The sequence below is a fragment of the Bufo bufo genome, chromosome 1, assembly GCF_905171765.1.
Source record: "Bufo bufo chromosome 1, aBufBuf1.1, whole genome shotgun sequence".
Classification (NCBI taxonomy): domain Eukaryota; kingdom Metazoa; phylum Chordata; class Amphibia; order Anura; family Bufonidae; genus Bufo; species Bufo bufo.
In genome coordinates, this window is record NC_053389.1 from 604,356,992 (window position 1) to 604,378,228 (window position 21,237).

General features: G+C 45.0%; 1 protein-coding gene across 1 annotated transcript in view; it reads right to left on the bottom strand.

Moving 5' to 3' along the window:
• Positions 1 to 5,052: 5,052 nt before the first annotated feature.
• The window catches only part of LOC120985562 (regenerating islet-derived protein 4-like), a 30,190-nt gene continuing 14,005 nt past the window's right edge, over positions 5,053 to 21,237 (bottom strand). The window contains exons 3-5 of the mRNA XM_040413579.1: positions 6,628 to 6,765; positions 5,294 to 5,408; positions 5,053 to 5,120 (exon numbers count right to left, since the gene is read on the bottom strand). Of these exons, the coding sequence (XP_040269513.1) occupies positions 5,053 to 5,120; positions 5,294 to 5,408; positions 6,628 to 6,765 (321 nt within the window). The remainder of the gene's footprint in view (positions 5,121 to 5,293; positions 5,409 to 6,627; positions 6,766 to 21,237) is intronic.

The following is a 21,237-nucleotide window of genomic DNA, read 5'->3' on the forward strand; positions in this document are numbered from 1 at the left end:
TTACAGGCTGCCTGTGAGGCCCTGTCTTGGGCACGACTTTACAGGCAGCACATGATAACAGGCCTGTGAGCCTTCACATGGCCCCAGGCCATTATAGCGACTCAACAGAGCCCTGCAATTTTACTGTGAGGGTTTCAATTTGGGTCATTGTGGCTGGGTGTCTGCTGTATTATACAGCCTGCACCCGCCATGAATACAGCTCATACATACCTTTAATGCAAATTACGTACCGCTACGTCATTATGCGTTAAGAGGATAACCTGTCTGGGGCTGCCCATAAACTTTATACATCCCTGCAGTCTACGTTTATCACTGCAGGATTATTTTTGGAACTCCCATAGTGGTTAATGGAGGGTGGCCGAACATGAGTAATGTACTAAAGTAAATTCTACTTCCACAGTACTAATTGTCATGCAAATTGCTTGTTGTATGCTTGTGACAATCAAGCTAAGTGTCTGGGTAAGTTCACAATTTCCTACAATGAACCAGGCACTGTGTTCTACAGAGCTACTGGTTGCACATCATGTTAAGGGTATGTGCTCTCCTGTAGGTTTTTTTTTTATTGAATGGAAGATAAAATCTCAACACAACAGGGGAATCACTCGAGAAGGAAATATTAGGAAATTTTTGTTTTTCCCTTGACACCCTCCTTTGATCTTAAAGACATATCGGAGAGCAGATCTTCCAAATGTGATGTGAAAGGAGACTAAGTTGGATGTAAATCACCATATTATGCAGACTAGACATAATCAAGTGGAAAACACAAAGGGAATAGGCATTCTGTCAGGTTGTTAATCACAATAGTTAAAATTCATAATATCATGTATGCTTAACCACCTCAGCTCCCCTACCTTAAACACCCTTAATGACCAGGCCACTTTTTACACTTCTGCATTACACTACTTTCACCGTTTATTGCTCGGTCATGCAACTTACCACCCAAATGAATTTTACCTCCTTTTCTTCTCACTAATAGAGCTTCCATTTGGTGGTATTTCATTGCTGCTGACATTTTTACTTTTTTTGTTATTAATCGAAATTTAATGTTTTTTTTGCAAAAAAAATGACATTTTTCACTTTTTAGTTGTAAAATTTTGCAAAAAAAAACGACATCCATATGTCATAAATTTTTCTCTAAATTTATTGTTCTACATGTCTTTGATAAAAAAAAATGTTTGGGTAAAAAAAAAATGGTTTGGGTAAAAGTTATAGCGTTTACAAACTATGGTACAAAAATGTGAATTTCCGCTTTTTGAAGCAGCTCTGACTTTCTGAGCACCTGTCATGTTTCCGGAGGTTCTACAATGCCCAGACAGTAGAAAAACCCCACACATGACCCCATTTCGGAAAGTAGACACCCTAAGGTATTCGCTGATGAGCATAGTGAGTTCATAGAACCTTTTATTTTTTGTCACAAGTTAGCGGAAAATGATGATTTATTTTTTTCTTTTTTTCTTACAAAGTCTCATATTCCACTAACTAACTAAAATAAAAACTTCCATGAACTCGGTTGGATCGGTTGGTCCACCTGGAAGGTAAAAAAAACAAAACAATAAAGAAAAAACCAGGCCGCAACGCAATAAATTTATTAACTTTATAATAAAATTTGAACGGAACATATAAACTTTATTTAACTTTTTCAACTGAACGTTAACTTTTTTGCTTACCGGTGATTTTTTATTTTTTTTTACCTTTTATAGGACAAACCTCTCCTTCCCCATGGGACAATGTGCAAAGCGCAAATCGCCCAAAGATGTGGCGAAGTACACTATGCACTTTATCCCAGGTGAAAGGAGAGGTTTGCAGTAGCTGTGAGTGTAAGGGCTCTAATAGCCCTGTGTGCCTGTCCTGTAAGATGCAATCCCTATGCTAAGTGTACCTGTGTGTGGTACTTCCGGAAACACTCCCCTAAGCATAGGGCAGGGTGGTCAGGGCAGTCAGGACAGAAATAGCAGGTGTCACGCCTTATTCCACTCCTGCTACAGACACAACATCTTTTTCGGGGTGACGGTTGGGTTGAGGTACCAGCAACGACATTGGGGAAATGACGGCTCACTACAGTGGTGGATGGGGCCACGGAACCTTCTGGATACAGGAGGTTCTCGATGATCTCTTCCTGAAATTTGAGGAAGGATCGTGTTCTCCCAGCCTTACTGTAGAGAACAAAACTATTATAGGCAGCCAATTGAATCAAATATACAGACACCTTCTTATACCAGCGTCTGGTGCGTCGGGAAACTAAATAAGGAGCCAACATCTGGTCATTGAAGTCCACCCCTCCCATGAGCGCATTATAGTCGTGGACTGAGAAGGGCTTTTCAATGACACACGTTGCCCATTCTATTTGTATTGTCGTGTCTGCATGAATGGAGGAGAGCATGTAAACGTCACGCTTGTCTCTCCATTTCACCGCGAGCAGTTCTTGGTTACACAAGGCAGCCCTCTCCCCCCTTGCAAGACGGGTGGTAACGAGCCGTTGGGGGAAGCCCCGGCGACTAGGTCGCACGGTGCCACAGCAGCCAATCTGTTCTAGGAACAAATGCCTGAAGAGGGGCACACTTGTGTAAAAATTGTCCACATAAAGATGGTACCCCTTGCCAAATAAGGGTGACACCAAGTCCCAGACTGTCTTCCCACTGCTCCCCAGGTAGTCAGGGCAACCGATCGGCTCCAGGGTCTGATCTTTTCCCTCATAGATCCGAAATTTGTGGGTATAGCCTCTGGCCCTTTAACAGAGCTTATACAATTTGACCCCATACCGGGCGCGCTTGCTTGGGATGTATTGTTTGAAGCCAAGGCGCCCGGTAAAATGTATAAGGGACTCATCTATGCAGATGTTTTGCTCAGGGGTATACAAATCTGCAAATTTCTGGTTGAAGTGGTCTATGAGAGGCCGAATTTTGTGGAGCCGGTCAAAAGCTGGGTGGCCTCTGGGACGGGAGGTGGTGTTGTCGCTAAAGTGCAGGAAACGCAGGATGGTCTCAAAACGTGTCCTGGACATAGCAGCAGAGAACATGGGCATGTGATGAATCGGGTTCGTGGACCAATATGACCGCAATTCATGCTTTTTGGTTAGACCCATGTTCAGGAGAAGGCCCAGAATAATTTTAATTTCGGAAACTTGGACTGGTTTCCACCGGAAAGGCTGGGCATAAAAGCTTCCCGGGTTGGCGGCTATAAATTGAGTGGCATACCGATTTGTTTCTGCCACAACTAAGTCCAAGAGCTCCGCAGTCAAGAACAGCTCAAAAAATCCCAGTGCCGAACCGATCTGAGCTGTCTCAACCCGAACTCCAGACTGGGCGGTGAAAGGGGGAACTACAGGTGCGGCTGAAGTTGGGGACTGCCAATCAGGGTTTGCCAGCACCTCAGGGACTCTAGGGGCTCTACGGGCCTGTCTGTGCGGTGGCTGCGACGGGGTAACTATTGCACGTGCCACCATACCAGCTTCAACTGCCCTTCTGGTGCTCGCCACTTCACCATGTTGTCCGGCAGTGCTGGTACTAGGTCCAGGATGGGCTGCGCTGCTGGTGTATGCCTCACCACGTAATCCGACAGCGCCAGCCCCGCTCTGCTGCCCTTGAAACGGATCCTGCACAACCTGTGGTCTAGCGACACGGGGCCGGGTACGCCTGGTGCTATCAGGGACCTCAACCTCCTCGTCCGAACTTTTCGGTCAGACTGCCACTGCTTTCTACAGGTTCATATTCTGACCCGCTAGATTCGTCAGATGAGGGTTCCCATTCCTCATCCGACTGGGTCAGAATCCTGTAGGCCTCTTCAGAAGAATACCCCCTGTTTGACATTTGGACTACTAAATTTAGGGGTATTCCCTGAGACTACCCAAGAAAAAAAGCAAGCCTGTCTTACAAATGGGAGGCTAGCGAAGTACCGGAGGCCGCTGCGATTGATAAAAAATATCAAAACTGATTTTTTTTATCGCCGCAGCGCTTGTAAAGTGATTGTGCAGTGATAAAAAAATAATAATTTTTTGTCACTGCGTTGGGGCGGGCGTGGGTGAACGCACGTGTGGGCGACCGATCAGGCCTGATCGGGCAAGCACTGCGTTTTGGGTGGAGGGCGAGCTAAGGTGACACTAATACAATTATAGATCTGACTGTGATCAGTTTTGATCACTTACAGATACTATAAAAGTACAAATGCTAATCAGCGAATAAGTGACTGTGGTGCGGTGGGCTGGGCGCTAACCGACGCTAACTACCTAACCAAGGGACCTAAACTATCCTAAAACTATCAGTCAATACCAGTGGGGAAAAAAAGTGACAGTTTACACTGAACACTTTTTTCCCTTTCACTAGGTGATTGACAGGGGGCGATCAAGGGGTTAATTGGGGTGATCTGGGGCTAAGTGTGGTGTTGGTGGGTACTCACTGTGATGTCTGCTCCTCTGCTGGAACCAACTGACCAAAAGGACCAGCAGAGGAGCAGAGAAGCCATTTAACACCTTATATTTATAAATATAAGGTGTTAGATGGCTTGTGATTCGATTTTTTAAAAATCAGCAACCTGCCAGCAACGATCATTGGCTGGCAGGTTGCTGACGAAATACTCCTTGAACTTTTGCCGTCCCGCGATGCGCATGCGCGGGCCGGCTCTGACCGAAATCTCGCGTCAGGATAGGTCATCAATATCAGATCCGTGCGTTATTTGGGATTATCTCCTCTTCTACTGGAGGTGAAAACTTGGTCAGGACTCTACCCTCTGAAGGAACAACTTTTAGCAAACAAAGCGCTCAAAAAATGGCCAAAGGGTCATTGAAAAGGGTTTAGGGCTGGTTTGATCTTTGCTATGGGGCCCTTACTTCTCGGTGTACGCCACTGCACAGGGCATGGCCTTCTTTTCTACCAGCTGATCAGCGAGGTGCCGGGTGTCATCATTATAAAATACCAGGTCATCAATATTAAAATTCCAGAAAACCCCTTTATTTTGTAACAAACACAAGCAGCACATACATAGCAGAGTTCACATTTACACAAACTGTAAAATGATGATCACATTTTTATTAGAACAGATAACACATTGAAAGTGACATCAAGGTTTGAATTTACAGACATAGTTCTTGAGTCCTCCGCATCCAACATCATTCCATTTCTTATATTCTAAAACGAAAAGAGAGAAAAGATAAGGTAAATTCACTTTCCTATGCTTTTTATGTAACTGTGTGGTCATTCAGTGTGGGAAGGTAACTGGTGATAACTGGTGTTATCTTCATGATATAACCCCTTTGAATGAAGTACGACATGTATACAATGCAATATGAATATTTACTTACTTGATCCACTGACTAGCACCACACAAAATTCTTTTCCTTTGGCGTTATCTGGAAGGCCAGCTTTCCAGGCGCGATAATTGAACATGGATCCATCTGTCCATTTCCAGTGGCCATTCTGCAACATGTAGATATAGTGACACTGAGTTACAACCATGTCTGATAGGTACAGGTGGTTGCCACAAAAGCTTCCTACTTAAAGGGGTTTTCCGACATTCTAATATTGATGACCTATCCTCAGGCTAAGTCATCAATATCGGATTGGCAGGAGTCCGACACCTGAGACCCCCGCCGATCAGCTGTTTGAAGAGGCCGTGATGTTACAGAGAGGGCTGCATCCTCTTCCTAGCCCAGTCAGGTCACGTTAATCAGTCACATGGTCTACGAGCAGCTCAGTCCCAAGCACAGTGGTCTACGAGCAGCTCGGTCCCAAGCACAGCGGCTATCCAATGGACGGATTATGCTTGGTAAACTGCCAGTAGGCCGCTGTGTTAATAGGAGTGCCACAGCCTCCTCAAATACCTAGGCCAGTGGTGGCGAACCTATGGCATGGATGCCAGAAGAGGCACTCAGAGCCCTCTCTATGGGCACCCGAACCCTGGAATATGTCTATGGTGTACCAATATGCCTTAGATTTTTGCTACCATTGATTAGCGCAGGGCGCACTATGAACAGCACAGGCAGCGCACTGAATGTAGGCAGGATTTATATCTAAATGATAAAGCACATGGAAGATATACTATATTGGACTGTAGTATTCAGGTTAAATTGCCGTGTTGGCACTTTGCCATAAATAAGTTGGTTTTGGGTTACAGTTTGGGCACTCTGTCTGTAAAAGGTTCGCCATCACTGACCTAGGCTATACTCTCCATTGAAATGTAGACTGCATTCTGCTGTATTAATAAAGCACAGGAGAAAATGTAAAAGTAAAAGCAGCTTTGGAACTTAAAATGCTGCTCTAACAAGTAACATGCTGTGTGAATATTGATGAGCACATATAAGGTTTCGAAGAGGAGGGGGGGGTACGATTTCTGCTTATTGAGAGCACCTAGTAGGTGTAAGGAGTCTTATAGGCTCTCTTTCAAAAAAGGCTGAGGGTTGAACCTCTGAGTCTATTATCCACATTATGCTTTAAGGCCTGTTTAAAAGGTCAAGCAGTGCCTTATACAGTAGTATAGCTACCTTAGATCTGGTGGCATCAGAAATTCAGATTGCTTTCTTTTTGGAAAGAGAGCTAATTTACACACATATAAAAGGACATTCACATAATGTCGTAGCTCTCGGCTTAGCATTATACTCCACTCAATCGCTTTCCATCAGTTTTTTTTTTTACAAACCTTGTCAGGGTCATGCAGCCCTATCCATACTCCTTCTGAGTCCTGGCTAGCAGACACGTGACTTGCAATGATTGCTGCCTCAGAATCATCCATGACGGAGGCTAAATGAGCTCCATGTCCATAACTTCCACAGTCATACTAATAAAAAACAGAACATATTTCTTGAAATATTTTATCTTGTTGTGTTGATGCAATTGAAGGTAAAATTAATTCTACAAGGTAGCAATACACTAACAAGAGGAATAAATGGCTATGGACACTGTTTAACTCATTTTTATTATTGTATTGCATGCACTTTTACAAAGCAGACATATTTTCAGTTGGTTTCCACTAAAAATATTTGTACTTGGCTTTTACTAGTGATGTGTGAATCAATTCTAAATTAATTGGATGGATTTGTTAAAAATGTCACAAAAAATTCACTGCAAAACAATCTGTTTTGGACGAATGGCATAAAAATGGCACGCACGCCATTTTCCTGTGAATGTTGGCAGAGAAAACCATGAGGGAGGAAGAAGATGGAGGATCACATGACACTGGGAGGAAGTGAGGGGAACAACTTGCCATGATTGCGTGATCAGACAATCAGGGGCCAATATCCAGCCAGGTCCTTCTGCAGAGAAAGAGGAATCGCCATTCTGTGTTCAACTTGAGACCTGAAAGGATATCTTGTGCCAATATCTGATAAAAAGCTATTTCAGACACAAGCCACTAATCTAGTGTGATAGGGACACTATAAGCAGAGAATATGGGGATATACCGTAATTGAGCATATTTTAGGGACTTTGATCAGGGAAAGCATATAGAGTGAGAGAATGGTCACTCAGAGTTATATGTTTTATACAGCTTGCTGACAAATAGTTCTTCATTACAAAATCCTGCAGGAATATTTTTCTGTATGAACAGGTAGCCAGCTTTTAACAAAAAAAAAAAAAAGTATATGCAGTTCATAAATGTATTACCAGCACCCCAAAAGCATCCATTCTGCTGCAAAGAGAAATTGTGCATTTTTCCCCCTAAAAAACTTTACATTTACCATTTGTAATTGTGCATTTCAGTGCATTATACTGAATGTGTTGTATATTACTGCAACATAACGGGTAGTTACAGCAAATTAATTTTACTGCAGCTTGTATAGTTCAAAGACATTTTACGGCAAAAATTGCATTCTTATGCCTTTGAACTATCGGTCTGTTGCAGTAATGTGTTCACTAACAAAGGCATAAGAATATCATTGTTGCACTAAAATGTCTTTGAACTACATGGTCTGTTGCAGTAATGCGTTCACAAACAAAGACATTTTGGTGTAAAAATTGTATTCTTATACCCGGCTTGGTGAACATATTAGTGCAACAGACAGTGTAGTCCAAAGACATTTTTGTGCAAAAATTGCATTCTTATACCCATGTTAGTGAATGTATTAGTGCAACAGACAATGTAGTTCAAAGACATTTTACTGCAAAAATTGTATTCCTATAACTGTGTTAGTTAATGCATTACTGCAATAGACCATGTAGTTCAAAGGCATTTTACTGCAAATATTGCATTGTTATACACTTGTTAGTGAACACATTAATGCAATAGACCGTATATTTCAATAAGATTTTACTGCAAAAATTGCATTCTTACACCCATGTTAGTAAATGTATTACTGCATCAAACCATGTAGTTCAAAGACATTTTACTTCAAAATTTCAAAAATTGCATTGTTATATCTGTCTTAGGGAAAGCATTATGTAACAGACCGTATAGTTCAAACATTTTAATGCAAAAATTGCATTATTAACATTGTAAATTGTGCATACCAGTGTGCAGTGTGTTTTAGAAGTGGATGGACATTTAAATGCACCTGTCTTTAAAGGCTATGTACACCCTTGGGGGCAATTATTTTTATTATTATTGCATTGTACTTATTTTGAGCTAAAAATAATTTTTTTAATTGGTCTTTATTAAAATATGAAATCTCTAGTAGCACCCTTCGGATTTTCTGTATTTTACATCAGACAAGGAGCAGACAGACTCCTTATCTCTGCTCTTATAAACACTCATTATAGCTCAGTTCTTATCTTGCTGATATAAATAAGTGTTTATGACCTCTCAGTAGCTTATAGATGAGGTTTATTAGACGACCTAAACAAAGTGAAAGTACCAGCCCCACAGCTAGAAAAACAGTTAACCCTTTGTAACAGAACGGCTCAATATTTTTGAAAAAAGCCAATTGAAAAAAAGATTTTTAACCAAAAATGAGTAATATGCCTCTGAAGGTGTACATAGCTTTTAAATTACAGAGAGAACACTTGCAGTTTTGCTAGTACCGTGTACTAATTTGGTACACGGTACTAACAAGACTGCAAGTGTTTTGTCTGTAATTTAAAGGCTATGTGTACCTTCAGAGACATGTTACTAATTTTTGGCTAAAAATCATTACCAAACCCGTCATGTGACTTTATTTTGCAGGCCTCATAATAAAATATCTGGTAAACGGAAGACTGCAAAACGAAAGACACATACCTTGTTATCTGAGAGTCTGAATGTGGGTAGTAGTGCAAACAGCAGTAGCATTACCAGTCATGTGGCTAATATTACTAGTAGTATGAGCAGGCCACAGTTCTCCCTCGCTGATGATAGGCACCACATTATTATTAAAGACAAAGAGAATGAGATTATGCATTGGATGGCTCACTCCTCCTTTCAGTCACAGCAGGATGATGTGGATGTCACCTCTGAGTCTGACACAGTGCCTTGGAGAGCCAGGATCACAAAATTCCTTCTGTTTATCCTCCTTGCAACACAGAAAAGCCTTTCATCATCTCTGTCTAAACTGCCCCCTCCTAGTTGGGCGCTGTCTTTTTTCCTAAGAAGAAGCAATAAAACTAGAGATGAGCAAAGCTTAGAAAAACTAGATTCGGCAGCTTCAACAAATTTTGACAAGAAAGTCAATATGTTATGAATTACTTTGTCACGATTTGTGTTTCGTTGTATGCAGCGAGTGCAATGATGAGGAGTGGCCACAATGATCAGTGATGACATCATGGAGCGTGGCCAGCGTGATCACGTGGTGAGGCCATTACGCTTGCCACAGGTCCTTTTGGTGTTTTTTTTTTCAATCAAGTTGTGAATGAGGTGAGTATAATGTTTTTTTACTTTCAGCCACAATTTTAGGAAAAAATGATTCGTTACCAGTGAAGAGTGAGGAAATTCAGCTTCATGACGAATCAAATTTTCCTGAAATTCGGATCATAGTGCACCTCTGATACTTCAATTCGCTCAACACCAAACAAAACCCCGCCACATGCTATGGACAATACTCAAGAGAGTATGACTTGTCGGAGAACGGTCAGCATTTGGACTGTCATGAGGAAGAGGTTCAGGGAGAAGTGGGGGACCCCATGCATAGCTGTGTTGGTGGTTTTGGTATTAGAGGCACTTGTAGCCATGGTGGTGGCAGTAGAGGCAATGGTGGTGACAATGGTACTAGGGAAAAATACAGAGCAGAGAATAGAGGTGGACAAGGAGCCCACGATGACATATCAGTCTGATAAAAGTGGCATGGAGGGTAAGAATGAGGATGATTGTGTGTTGGACAGGACCTGGGAGCCAGATCGGGGTGCTGAGGAGGAGGTGACATCAGAGGAGGAGAGTTGTGGCAGCGACAATAAAAAGCAACATATGGCCAGAACCTCCAAAAAAACACCCAGATCTACTTCGATTATGGTCAGCTCGGGGACTGGTGAAGCCACTGATACTGTGGGGAGGTTTCAAAACATGCCAAACCTAGGCAAAGTTCATCTGCCGCTAGTTCTGTGCGAGTATCTTCCTTCTGGCAGTTTTTCTCTATGGTGTCAGAAGAAAAAAGCAGGTGTACAAAATCTACAGGATTAAAATAAGCCATGGGCCTTCAAACACACACATAGGCCCCATGGCTCTATTGCAGGACATGAAGCGGCATCGCCCAAAACCATTATCCTTTGCTGCAGCCAGGCCTCATCCACATGCAGTACAGTGTCCTTCTCATCATAATCATCAGTTACTAGTTTTTCCACTGAGACCAATCCTCCTTCACCACTCTGTTGTCAGCCATAGATAATGGAATGTGTGTCCAGGAAACAACTGTATGTGCCCATCAATCCACTGGTGCACAAGCTTAACTCCCACCTGGCCAAGTTGCTGGTTGTGCAGTCCCTGCCGTACCACAGTGGATTCTGCTGCCTTTAGGGAACTAATGGCATGCGCTCAGCCTCACTGGAAGATACCTAGCCGCCATTATTTGTCCAAAAAAAACCACTCCATTCTTGTACCCTCATGTGGTAGAGAATGTGATCCATTACTTGCAATTCTCACTGTGCGGCAAGGTGCACACCACCATGGACACATCGAGCAGCTGTTACAGACAGGAATAGTACATGTTTCACTGCTTTCCATGCTTTTAGACAATCACTATCAAAGCAAAATGGGGGAATGTTTTTCTGTTGCCAAAAGAAAGGCCGAAATGCTTTATTACCAGGATATAATATGTACGCCGCTTCCCTCGGCTTTCAGTGACCAGACATCTGCCGTCTGTGTGTCTGACCAGAGGGTTTTCAGCATGGCAGATGGCATTGTCACACCCAAATGGACAAACTTGTCCTCCGCCAGTGTACAAAACATCACTTATGTCAAAATGAACGAGGCATGGATCAGTGAGGATTTTCACACACTGAATAGATCAGCCATTACTGATGGTGCCCCATCATGCCACTGCCACTATCTGCCTACCATCATGTTCCATATCATATGGCTGCAGCTACAACTGCCTGCTGCTAATCCCGCTACTGCCACTACCATTACAGCTACACAGCCTCCACTACTACAACTACCCCAACACAGCTGCACACACAACTGTTGGCTTGTCCATTTCATGTTGTGCTTCTACTGCTCTCTCTCCTATTGATGCTTTAAAAACTTACCGTTTCCACATCCCCACTCTACTGCTGCTGCTCCTAAATAAAAGGGATAATTTTTCCAGGCTTGTTTGACTGCAGAACAAGCCACAGTTTCTTCTGGCAATTAACACATGTGTATAAATATGGGCAGGCATTCTGCCCCCGCTAATGCATAATTTATAGACACTTATTTATTTTATGCATTTACACATTCACAATCTAAGTTCCCTATCAGTAAGTCTTTGTATTGTGGTAGGAAACTGGAGTACCTAGAGGAAACCCATGCAAAAAAGGGGAGAACATACAAACTCCATGCATTGTCCTTGGTCGGATTTGAACATAGAACACCAGCGCTAACCACTGAGCCACTGTGCTGCCCAGCCACCATTCAAAACAAGCTACTGCTTCTTCTAAAATTAAAGTATGTGCTGTGACACAGTGAGGGGTTGTGTCTGGCAAGGCTAGTATTTTCCTCCCAGCATGTGCGGCTGGGCTGGTTTCCAGCCAGGTGAGGTCAAATACCGGACCGGAGTTTGAGTGCCGGTCCGGGTTTTGGCAGCACCTGGCTGTCCTTAAATAGGCAGCTGGGCTCAGCAGAGATGTCTCTATTTTTGAGATCTTGTGTTATATAAACTTTCCATTGTGTGTAAATTAACACCAAGACTGCAAAGTTACTGTACGTGCTGTTTTGTGCAATTGTGTGAATTAAACACTGACGTTTTGAGTTAAGAACTTGTATTTTGCCTCTGTACTACGCCTGCTTACCCTATCTACCAGAGCGAAACCCCACAATTGGTGGAGGATGCGTGCATAAGCAGTGAGGCTGGTGTGAACGCCGATATTTTTGGTTTCTGCATTTTTCAGTCACGGTTGTATGTCGTACATTAAACCAGCTGTATTACAGCCAGTGCCCCATGACAAAATGGAGGCTGTTGTGAAGGCCCTCATGGAGGCTAATCTGCAGCAGTGAGAGACAAACCTGCAGCAATGCAAGGCTAATAAGCAGCAGCAGGAGTCTAACCAGTTGCTGCTACAACACATGATGGCTTTTCAGACAGCAGAAGCAACCCCGAGCCGGGCTGCGATTCCTAAGATGACCCCCGCAGACGACATAGAAACCTACCTGGCGATGTACGAGAAAGTGGCCATCAGGGAAAAGCAACCCCGTGACCAGTGGGCTGAGGTCGACGCTCCATTCGTGGCATCCGACTCCCAGATAGTGTATTTAGACTTGCTGGACGATCAAGCGGCCGACTAGCAAAAAGTAAAGGGTGACATTTTGGCAAATCTGGGGTGAATGTGTTGGTCCGGGCCCAGCGGGTACATCAGTGGGGGTATAAGCCGACTGAACCTGCGAGGACCCAGTATTATGACTTACTCCAACTCTTGCAAAAGTGGCTACAGCCTTATGTGCTGAATCCCACGGCTATGCTGCATAGACTATTGGCTGATATGTTCTGGAGGGCTCTGCCACCCTCTCTCCAGCACTGGATCAGCCAGGTGTCTCCTGGCAACGTCCTAGAAATGGTGGTCCTGGCGGAGGGCTACGAGGCTACTAAGACTGTTACAGGGGGTTCTTTTGGGAGGGGGGCAGTCAAACCCCATAAATCTCCATCCCAGACCGGGCGACTTGTACTAACCAAACCCACCCAGGGTGTATCCTCTACAGACTTGGCTCCAATAGTCTGCTGGCAGTGTCAGGAGCTAGGCCATATAAGAGCTGACTTTGCCCATCAGGTGGAACCCATGGATACTAACTATGGCTACCGTCAGTCGCTATATGCCCGGAAGCTGTGTGCAGCAGGTACTCAAAAAACTCTAAACCACCTGTGCCAGGTGGAGGTAGGAGACACTCCAGAGAAGGCTCTGCTGGACCCAGGGAGTCTGGTGTCCCTAGTAAGGTCTCCCCTGGTATGGTCAGCGGAGTATACTGGCCGGAAAGTTGGGGTCATGTGCATCCATGGAGACTTAAAAGACTATCCCACTGCCCTGGTGTCTCTAACCACAGGGGCTGGCAGATGGACTCGCAAAGTGGCAGCTGCCCCAAATTTATACTACGAACTTATAATAGGGAGAGACTTCCTGGGCTTCTTGGCACTGTGTCCTGCTAGGAAAGTGACTGATACCCATGAGACAGGGGTAACCCTAGCAGAGTGGCCTGGCTCAGGGGGGAGACCAGAACCCTGGAAACCTGAGACTGAAGGGCCAGCGGTAGGGGTGACCGCCACTTTGGTGGAAGAGGGGGAGAAAACCCTGCTAAGTGTGATGGTGGGAGACGTGGAGGACCTGCCGCCGGGTCCTGAATTGGTCTCAATGTCTCCGGAGATAATTTTGGTACCCCCCGTTTTGTGGTTCATCAGGATATGTTGTATTGGGTAAACCAACTACGGGTTGAGCCTATTGAACAGTTGGTGGTCCCCAATGCTTATCGCAAGCTTGTGTTAGATCTAGCCCACCAACACGTTCTCGGGGGTCACCTGGGGCTGCAGAAAACTCAGGATCGTATTCTACAGCGGTTTTAATGGCCCAGCATATTCAAAGAAGTGGAAGAGTTTTGTAAGTTTTGCCTGACCTGCCAGATAGCTAGCCCCAAGCCACATTTCCGTAGTCCCCTAGTACCTCTCCCGATTATCGAAGTACCGGTTGACCGAATAGCTATGGACCTCATAGGCCCAGTACCCAAGTCCGCCAGAGGGCATCAACAATCTTAGTCATTTTAGACTACGCCACTCGGTACCTGGAGGCAGTGCCACTGCGACATACCTCGGCCAAACTCATAGCTAAGGAGTTAATGGTGATGCTTTACAGAGTAGGACTACCTAAAGAGGTTCTGACCGAACAAGGGACCCCTTTTATGTCCAAGGTGAGGAGGGAAGTTGCTGCACATAAAACAACTACGGATGTCCGTTTACCATCCGCAAACGGACTGTCTGGTAGAACGGCTTAACCAAACATTAAAAAATATGTTGAAAAAGGTAGTGTCTAAAGATGGGAAGGACTGGGACCTCCTTTTGCCCTATCTCATGTTTGCAGTGCGAGAAGTACCCCAGGCCTCTACTGGGTTCTCGCCTTTCGAACTGCTATATGGCAGACACCCTCGCGGTCTCTTGGATGTGGCCAAAGAGGTGTGGGAACAACAAACCATTCCACATAAAAGTGTCATTGAGTACGTTACCCAGATGCAAGATCGGATAGAGGCAGTATTGCCTCTTGTTAGGGAGCATATGGAGGTAGCTCAGTGAGCCCAGAGTATGATCTATAATTGGCAGGCTCGGGTCCGGATCTTTAATCCGGGGGTTCGGGTTTTGGTTCTGGTCCCAACCGTGGACAGTAAGTTCCTGGCTAGGTGGCAGTGGCCCTAAGAGGTACTCAAGAAAATTGGAGATGAAAACTACAAGGTACATCAGCCAGGGCAGCGAAAGCCGGAGCAGGTTTACCATGTGAATTTACTCAAACCGTGGAAAGATAAGGAAACCTGTACAGAAGACAGCCCGTGGCCGGGTTTTCTAGGAGAAGAGGTACCGTCCCCTCTGTTCTGCCTCTCCAATCTAAGCATTGAAAGTGTGATCTCTGTAACTTAACAGTTGTGCTGAGATAGTGGTAACCATCAATCTTAGTTGAATTGGCTGACAGTGACTCGATCCAAACGACACCTTGTAGATCGTGAAGAAGTTTATTCCAAACTGTGCAGATCATACACCGATGAACAAATGGATAGGTCAAAAAATCATGCTGTGAGCAGCTAACAGAGCAAGTAGCTGAGATGAGGAATGAAGCCAGAATGAAGAAGAGGGGAGGAGACAAGAGAGAGAGCAGAAGCTAGGGGAAGAGAGAAGGGACACACATAATAAAAAGGCAAACCATGCATGTGTAACATGATACTCCCCGTCGAAATCTATGATTTCTAATAACATTTATAACAATAATAACCTTGTTCAAGTCCATGAAAAATAGATGTTTTTCTACTGGAACACTTGCAACAAAGGAACATAAACAAGAAAACATTACTTCAATACTTGTAGAAAAGCTCTTAAAGCGTGGAATGGTAGGAAGTAGATAGTTCCTTGAGTCCATCTTCAGAGGGGACGGCAGCAACAGCACCAGTCCTTCTTACCTCCCTTTAACAGGTTGCCTTGAAGGTCTGTCTTCAGAGGGGAAGGCAGCAACAGCACCAGTCCTTCTTACCTCCCTTTTTATCAACCTGGTGTGAGGAGTTCTTTACAAATGTGCCACTTACGACACTCTTAATTTGTGCCATCCTTGTTTGCGAAGTGATGAGCGATGTGAATAAGATGTGCAGTCGCTCGTACAGGCGAAGACCACTTAGAAAACTGCTCAAATCGATGAGATTTCAGTTTTATCTTTGCTTCCACAGAGGTGTTAAGTGTAACTGTAATGGTCTTGATTCCTTATCAGAGTCCGGATGGACAAGTTCAAAGATAGACTCTACAGGCCTTGAGAAGAATTCTTCATTCAAGAGTACTGGTGGAGATATCCATGATATATCCAGAAATGTAGCAGCAGGCACTGCACGACTGCCTAAGTCGGCAGGGTTAAGGTCGGTGGGTACATAGTGCCATTGCTCTGGCGTGGAGAATTCCCTGATACGTTCCACTCGATTGCCGACATACACATGGAATTGTCTTGTTTGATTATGTATGTATCCTAGCACGATTTTGCTATCTGTGTAAAAGTCAAAGGAATCAATGTCAAGGTCTGTTTCGTGCTCTATAAGCTCAGCAAGTTCAACAGCTAAGGCTACTTTCACACCTGCGTTCGGGTGTCCGCTCGTGAGCTCCGTTTGAAGGGGCTCACAAGCGGCCCCGAACGCATCCGTCCAGCCCTAATGCATTCTCAGTGGAGGCGGATCCGCTGAGAATGCATCAGTCTGCCAGCGTTCAGCCTCCGCTCCGCTCAGTGAGCGGACACCTGAACGCTGCTTGCAGCGTTCGGGTGTCCGCCTGGCCGCGCGGAGGCAAGCGGATCCGTCCAGACTTACAATGTAAGTCAATGGGGACGGATCCGTTTGAAGATGACACTATATGGCTCAATCTTCAAACGGATCCGCCCCCATTGACTTTCAATGTAAAGTCTGGACGGATCCGTTCAGGCTACTTTCACACTTAGAAATTTTTCTAAGTTATAATGCAGACGGATCCGTTCTGAACGGATGCAAACGTCTGCATTATAGGAGCGGATCCGTCTGATGAAACATCAGACGGACCCGCTCCGAACGCTAGTGTGAAAGTAGCCTAACATGGCTGCGCAGAGTTCAAGCCTTGGGATGGTATGTGCAGGCTTCGGAGTTAGCTTGGTTTTGCCCATGACGAATCCTACTCCTATTCCACCGTTAGAGTGTACAGCTCGGAGATAAGCTACAGCGCTATGGCTTCCATGGATGCATCTGAAAAGACATGGATCTCTAGTCTGGTGGCATTCTTCAAGGACGCAGGAGTGTAAGAGCGTGGTATCTTGAACTGTTCCAATGCCTGGAGGGACTGCTTCCAGGATTCCCACCTTTGTTGTTTCTCCTTGGGTAAAGGGGTATCCCAGTCAGTGTTCTCTGTAGTAAGTTGTCTGAGTAATATCTTACCCTGAATAGTAAAGGGTGCTATGAATCCCAAAGGGTCGTAGATACTGTTCACTGCAGACAGTACTCCTCTTTTTGTGAAGGGCTTGTCGCAAGCTGATGTTTGAAATATGAATGTATCTTGCTTAACATCCCACAGCAATCCAAGGCTGCAATGTGTGAGGGAAAGGTCAGACTCTGGTTGGAATTCCTTGGCACTGATAGCATGATCATCGGAAGGAAATGCTCCCATTACCTTATTGCTGTTGGAGATGATTTTGTGTAGTCTGAGGTTGGCAGTGGCGAGCATGTTCTGGGTTCTGGTGAGAAGGTCAATGGCCTCTTCTTCCGTAGGTAGGGACTTAAGACCGTCATCCACGTAGAAGTTCCTTTCCACAAACTGACGTGAATCCGTCCCGAACTCCTGTTCGCCTTCTTGGGCAGCTTTTCTCAGTCCATAAATGGCAACTGCCGGGGAAGGGCTATTGCCGAACACGTGAACTTTCATCCGATAGTCTATGACCTCGTTGTTGACATCATTATTGCGATACCATCGGAACCTGAGGAAGTTTCTGTTATCTTCACGGACGATGAAACAATGATACATTTGTTGAATGTCGGCCATAATGGCAATTGGCTCTTGTCTAAAGCGGAGTAGGACTTCCAAGAGGTTGTTGTTCAGATTGGGTCCAGAGAGAAGATTGTCATTGAGAGAAACGCCTTCATAGCGAGCGCTTGAGTCAAAGACCACTCTAATCTGGTCAGGCTTACGAGGATGATGGACACCAAAACACGGTAGGTACCAGCATTCTTCTCCTTGTATAAGAAGGGGTGCAGGTTCAGCATGATCTCTCTCAAACACCTTCTGCATAAAGTCGACAAAATGTTTCTTCATCTCCGGTTTCCGGTTCAGGTTGCGCTCTAAAGAGATGAACCGTGAATCTGCGTGTCTATTATTTGGAATTCTCTTCCTTGGAGTGTGGAATGGTAGCGGAGCCACCCAGCTGTTAGAATCATCTTGATAGAACTCTTCACTCATGGTTCTCAAGAATTCCTTGTCTTCCATTGTGGCTGCTAACTCATTGTCTTTTGTGGTCACTTCAAACACTGTGTTACCAATGTTGTCATCCCAAAAGATAAATGCTTTCCTATCATCGAGTATGATGCGCTCTGGCATACCTTTGACACACAGTCTTTCTTTCACACTATAGTGATGTTGTCTTGGAAAGCAAGTAGTGCGTCCATTGGGCAGGACATGAGTTTTAAAGGAAGAAACCGAGAGAGGTTTCCTGGCGTTGCTACGACAGACATTGCCAATAATGACCCAGCCTATATCCAGATGCTGGGCGTAAGGTGCATCATGTGGGCCGTTGATTTGATGGCGCACCTTGTGTACTCTTAGGATGTCTCTCCCGAGTTGCAACAGGTTATCAGCATTCTCATCAAAGGCTGGTATTTGATCAGCTATGTCTTTCAAGTGAGTATGGTGCACGGCAGCTTCAGGAGTGGGAATCTCATTCTTGTTGGGATATGATTGCACTCAATGATAGTAGGCAAGGGTATTTCCAAGTTGCAGTTGAGAGGAGTAACTACAAGGTCGCTGGCTCTTCTACCCCAGACTTCTGTAATCCCTGCACAAGTACCTAGGGTATAAGGTAGAGCACCTCCTGTTATGCCTAAGAGATCAAAGAACCTTGCACTTGCGAGAGATCGGTTACTCTGGTCGTCGAGAATGGTATACAGTCTTATGGCCCTTTCAGGTTTGCCCTTTGCGTATACGCGAACCAAGCATATCTTAGCGCAGGATTTCCCACAAAGTCCTTCCCCACAGACTTCAGTGCATGTTGAGAACACTGGGGTGGAGGTTGCTGTTTGTTCAGCGTGCTCCCAGCCAAGCTTTGCCCTGGGGGGAATGTCAGTGGATGGAGTAGTGCTGTGTTGGTACAGATGAAGGGCTTGAACGTGGTTGTCACTACCACATTCTATGCACTTAATGATGGCCTTACAGTCTTTTGCCAGGTGTTCTGTGGAAGCACAGCATCTGAAACAAACTCCAAATTCATTTAAAAGTTCCTTGCGTACCTGTAGAGGTTTCTTTCTGAAGCCGATGCACTTCTTAAGTGGGTGTGGCTTGTTATGTATGGGACATTGGCGATTTGGATCCTCAAGTTTCTTGTTTTGTCTAGTCTTCGGAAGAACCGTAGCAGGTGCAGGTTGAACATCAGTCCTTTTCACTGACACTGGACCCCTGTGGTCTCTGTGCGTTATGCGCGTGTTTGCAAGTCCTGGAGAGGGTGGACTAAGAGGGTTACAGTCACCGTAGAAGAAACTTGGGTCATTCTTAGAGTCCGCAATTTCCTTATGAAGGTACAGAAGTAGGAAAAGGGAGGAAATGCTACTCCATACCTTTTCTTGTAAGTAGATCCTTGACTAACCCATTTTTCTTGGTTGCCATATGGTAGCTTAGGGACAATAGGGTTGATGCCACGAGGGGTGTCAAGGTAACTAAGACCGGGTAGGTGGGTGTCAGCCTTAGGCTACTTTCACACTTGCGTTCAGAGCGGGTCCGTCTGATGTCTGCACAGACGGATCCGCTCCTATAATGCAGACGTTTGGATCCATTCAGAACTGATCCGTCTGCATTATAGTTAAAAAAAAATTCTAAGTGTGAAAGTAGCCTGAACGGATCCGTCCAGACTTTACATTGAAAGTCAATGGGGGACGGATCCGTTTGAAAATTGAGCCATACTGTGTCAACTTCAAACGGATCCGTCCCCATTGACTTACATTGTAAGTCTGGACGGATCCGCTTGCCTCCGCACGGCCAGGCGGACACCCGAACGCTGCAAGCAGCGTTCAGGTGTCCACTTGCTGAGCGGAGCGGAGGCTGAACGCTGCCAGACTGATGCATTCTGAGCGGATCCGCGTCCACTTAGAATGCATTAGGGCAGTACAGATGCGTTCGGGGCCGCTTGTGAGCCCCTTCAAACGGAGCTCACAAGCGGAGCCCCGAACGCTAGTGTGAAAGTAGCCTTAGCGAGTTGAAGCTCTAGTAGAAGATCACTAAGTTCTTGAAGCTTTAGATTGTCTTTAGCTGTCATCCTTGGGAAGCCTTGCAACCTTTTGAGTAAGGCATCTTCGATGGCCTCAGAGCTGCCAAAGCTATGATCAAGTCTGTCCCAAGCAGCGTCGAGACCTGCAGCAGGATTGGAAATGTAAACGGTTTTAAGTCTCTTGATACGTTCAGCTGCCTGAGGACCTAGCCACCTGATGAGTAGATCCAATTCTTCTGCAACAGTGATATCTAATTCGCTGATTGTTGCTTTAAAGGTGAATTTCCATCCTCTGTAATTTTCAGGTTTGTCATCAAACATGGTGAGGCCCGTCCTAGTGAGTTCTCTGCGAAGGATGTACTTGGCAAACTGCGACATGTCTGTGTTTTCAGACTTTGGGTATACAATTGCAGGCGGAACAAAGGTAGTTGCATTAGCTGGTACATTGACGTGGAGTGACTTGGGAACATAAGATGGTGCTGAGGCGTTTAACACTGGAGCTGGTGTACGGTCAAAAGGTGTTTTGGTTTGTAGCCGCATAATAGTGGATTGGTTAGAGGGTGGCAGGATAGTGCAATAGTGTGGTAGGTCATTTCTATTCGTACCCGTTTCTGCCACTTGAGAAGGTGTAATAGATGTAGAGACAACACCTTGATTGAGTTCTTTGGCTGCTATGACAGAGTGATGAAGTTTTGATGAGGTCTGTGATGACACTGATGCATAAGATATAACAGAGTGATGGCTACTAACACCTCTTTCATTGTCACTTACAGCCTGCTCTAAGACTCTTAATCTTGCCATGTCTTTGGCATGCTCATATTGTTTTTCTAAGACTTCTATTTCTGCTCTCTTCTTTGCAGCTTCAGCTTTCTTCTCAGCTTTCTTCTGTGCAGCCTCAGCTTCCATTTCTGCTTTCTTCTGTGCAGCCTCAGCTTCCCTCTGTGCAGCCTCAGCTTCCATTTCCGCTTTCTTCTGTGCAGCCTCAGCTTTCATTTCCGCTTTCTTCTGTGCAGCATCAGCTTCCATTTCCGCTTTCTTCTGTGCAGCCTCAGCTTCCATTTCCGCT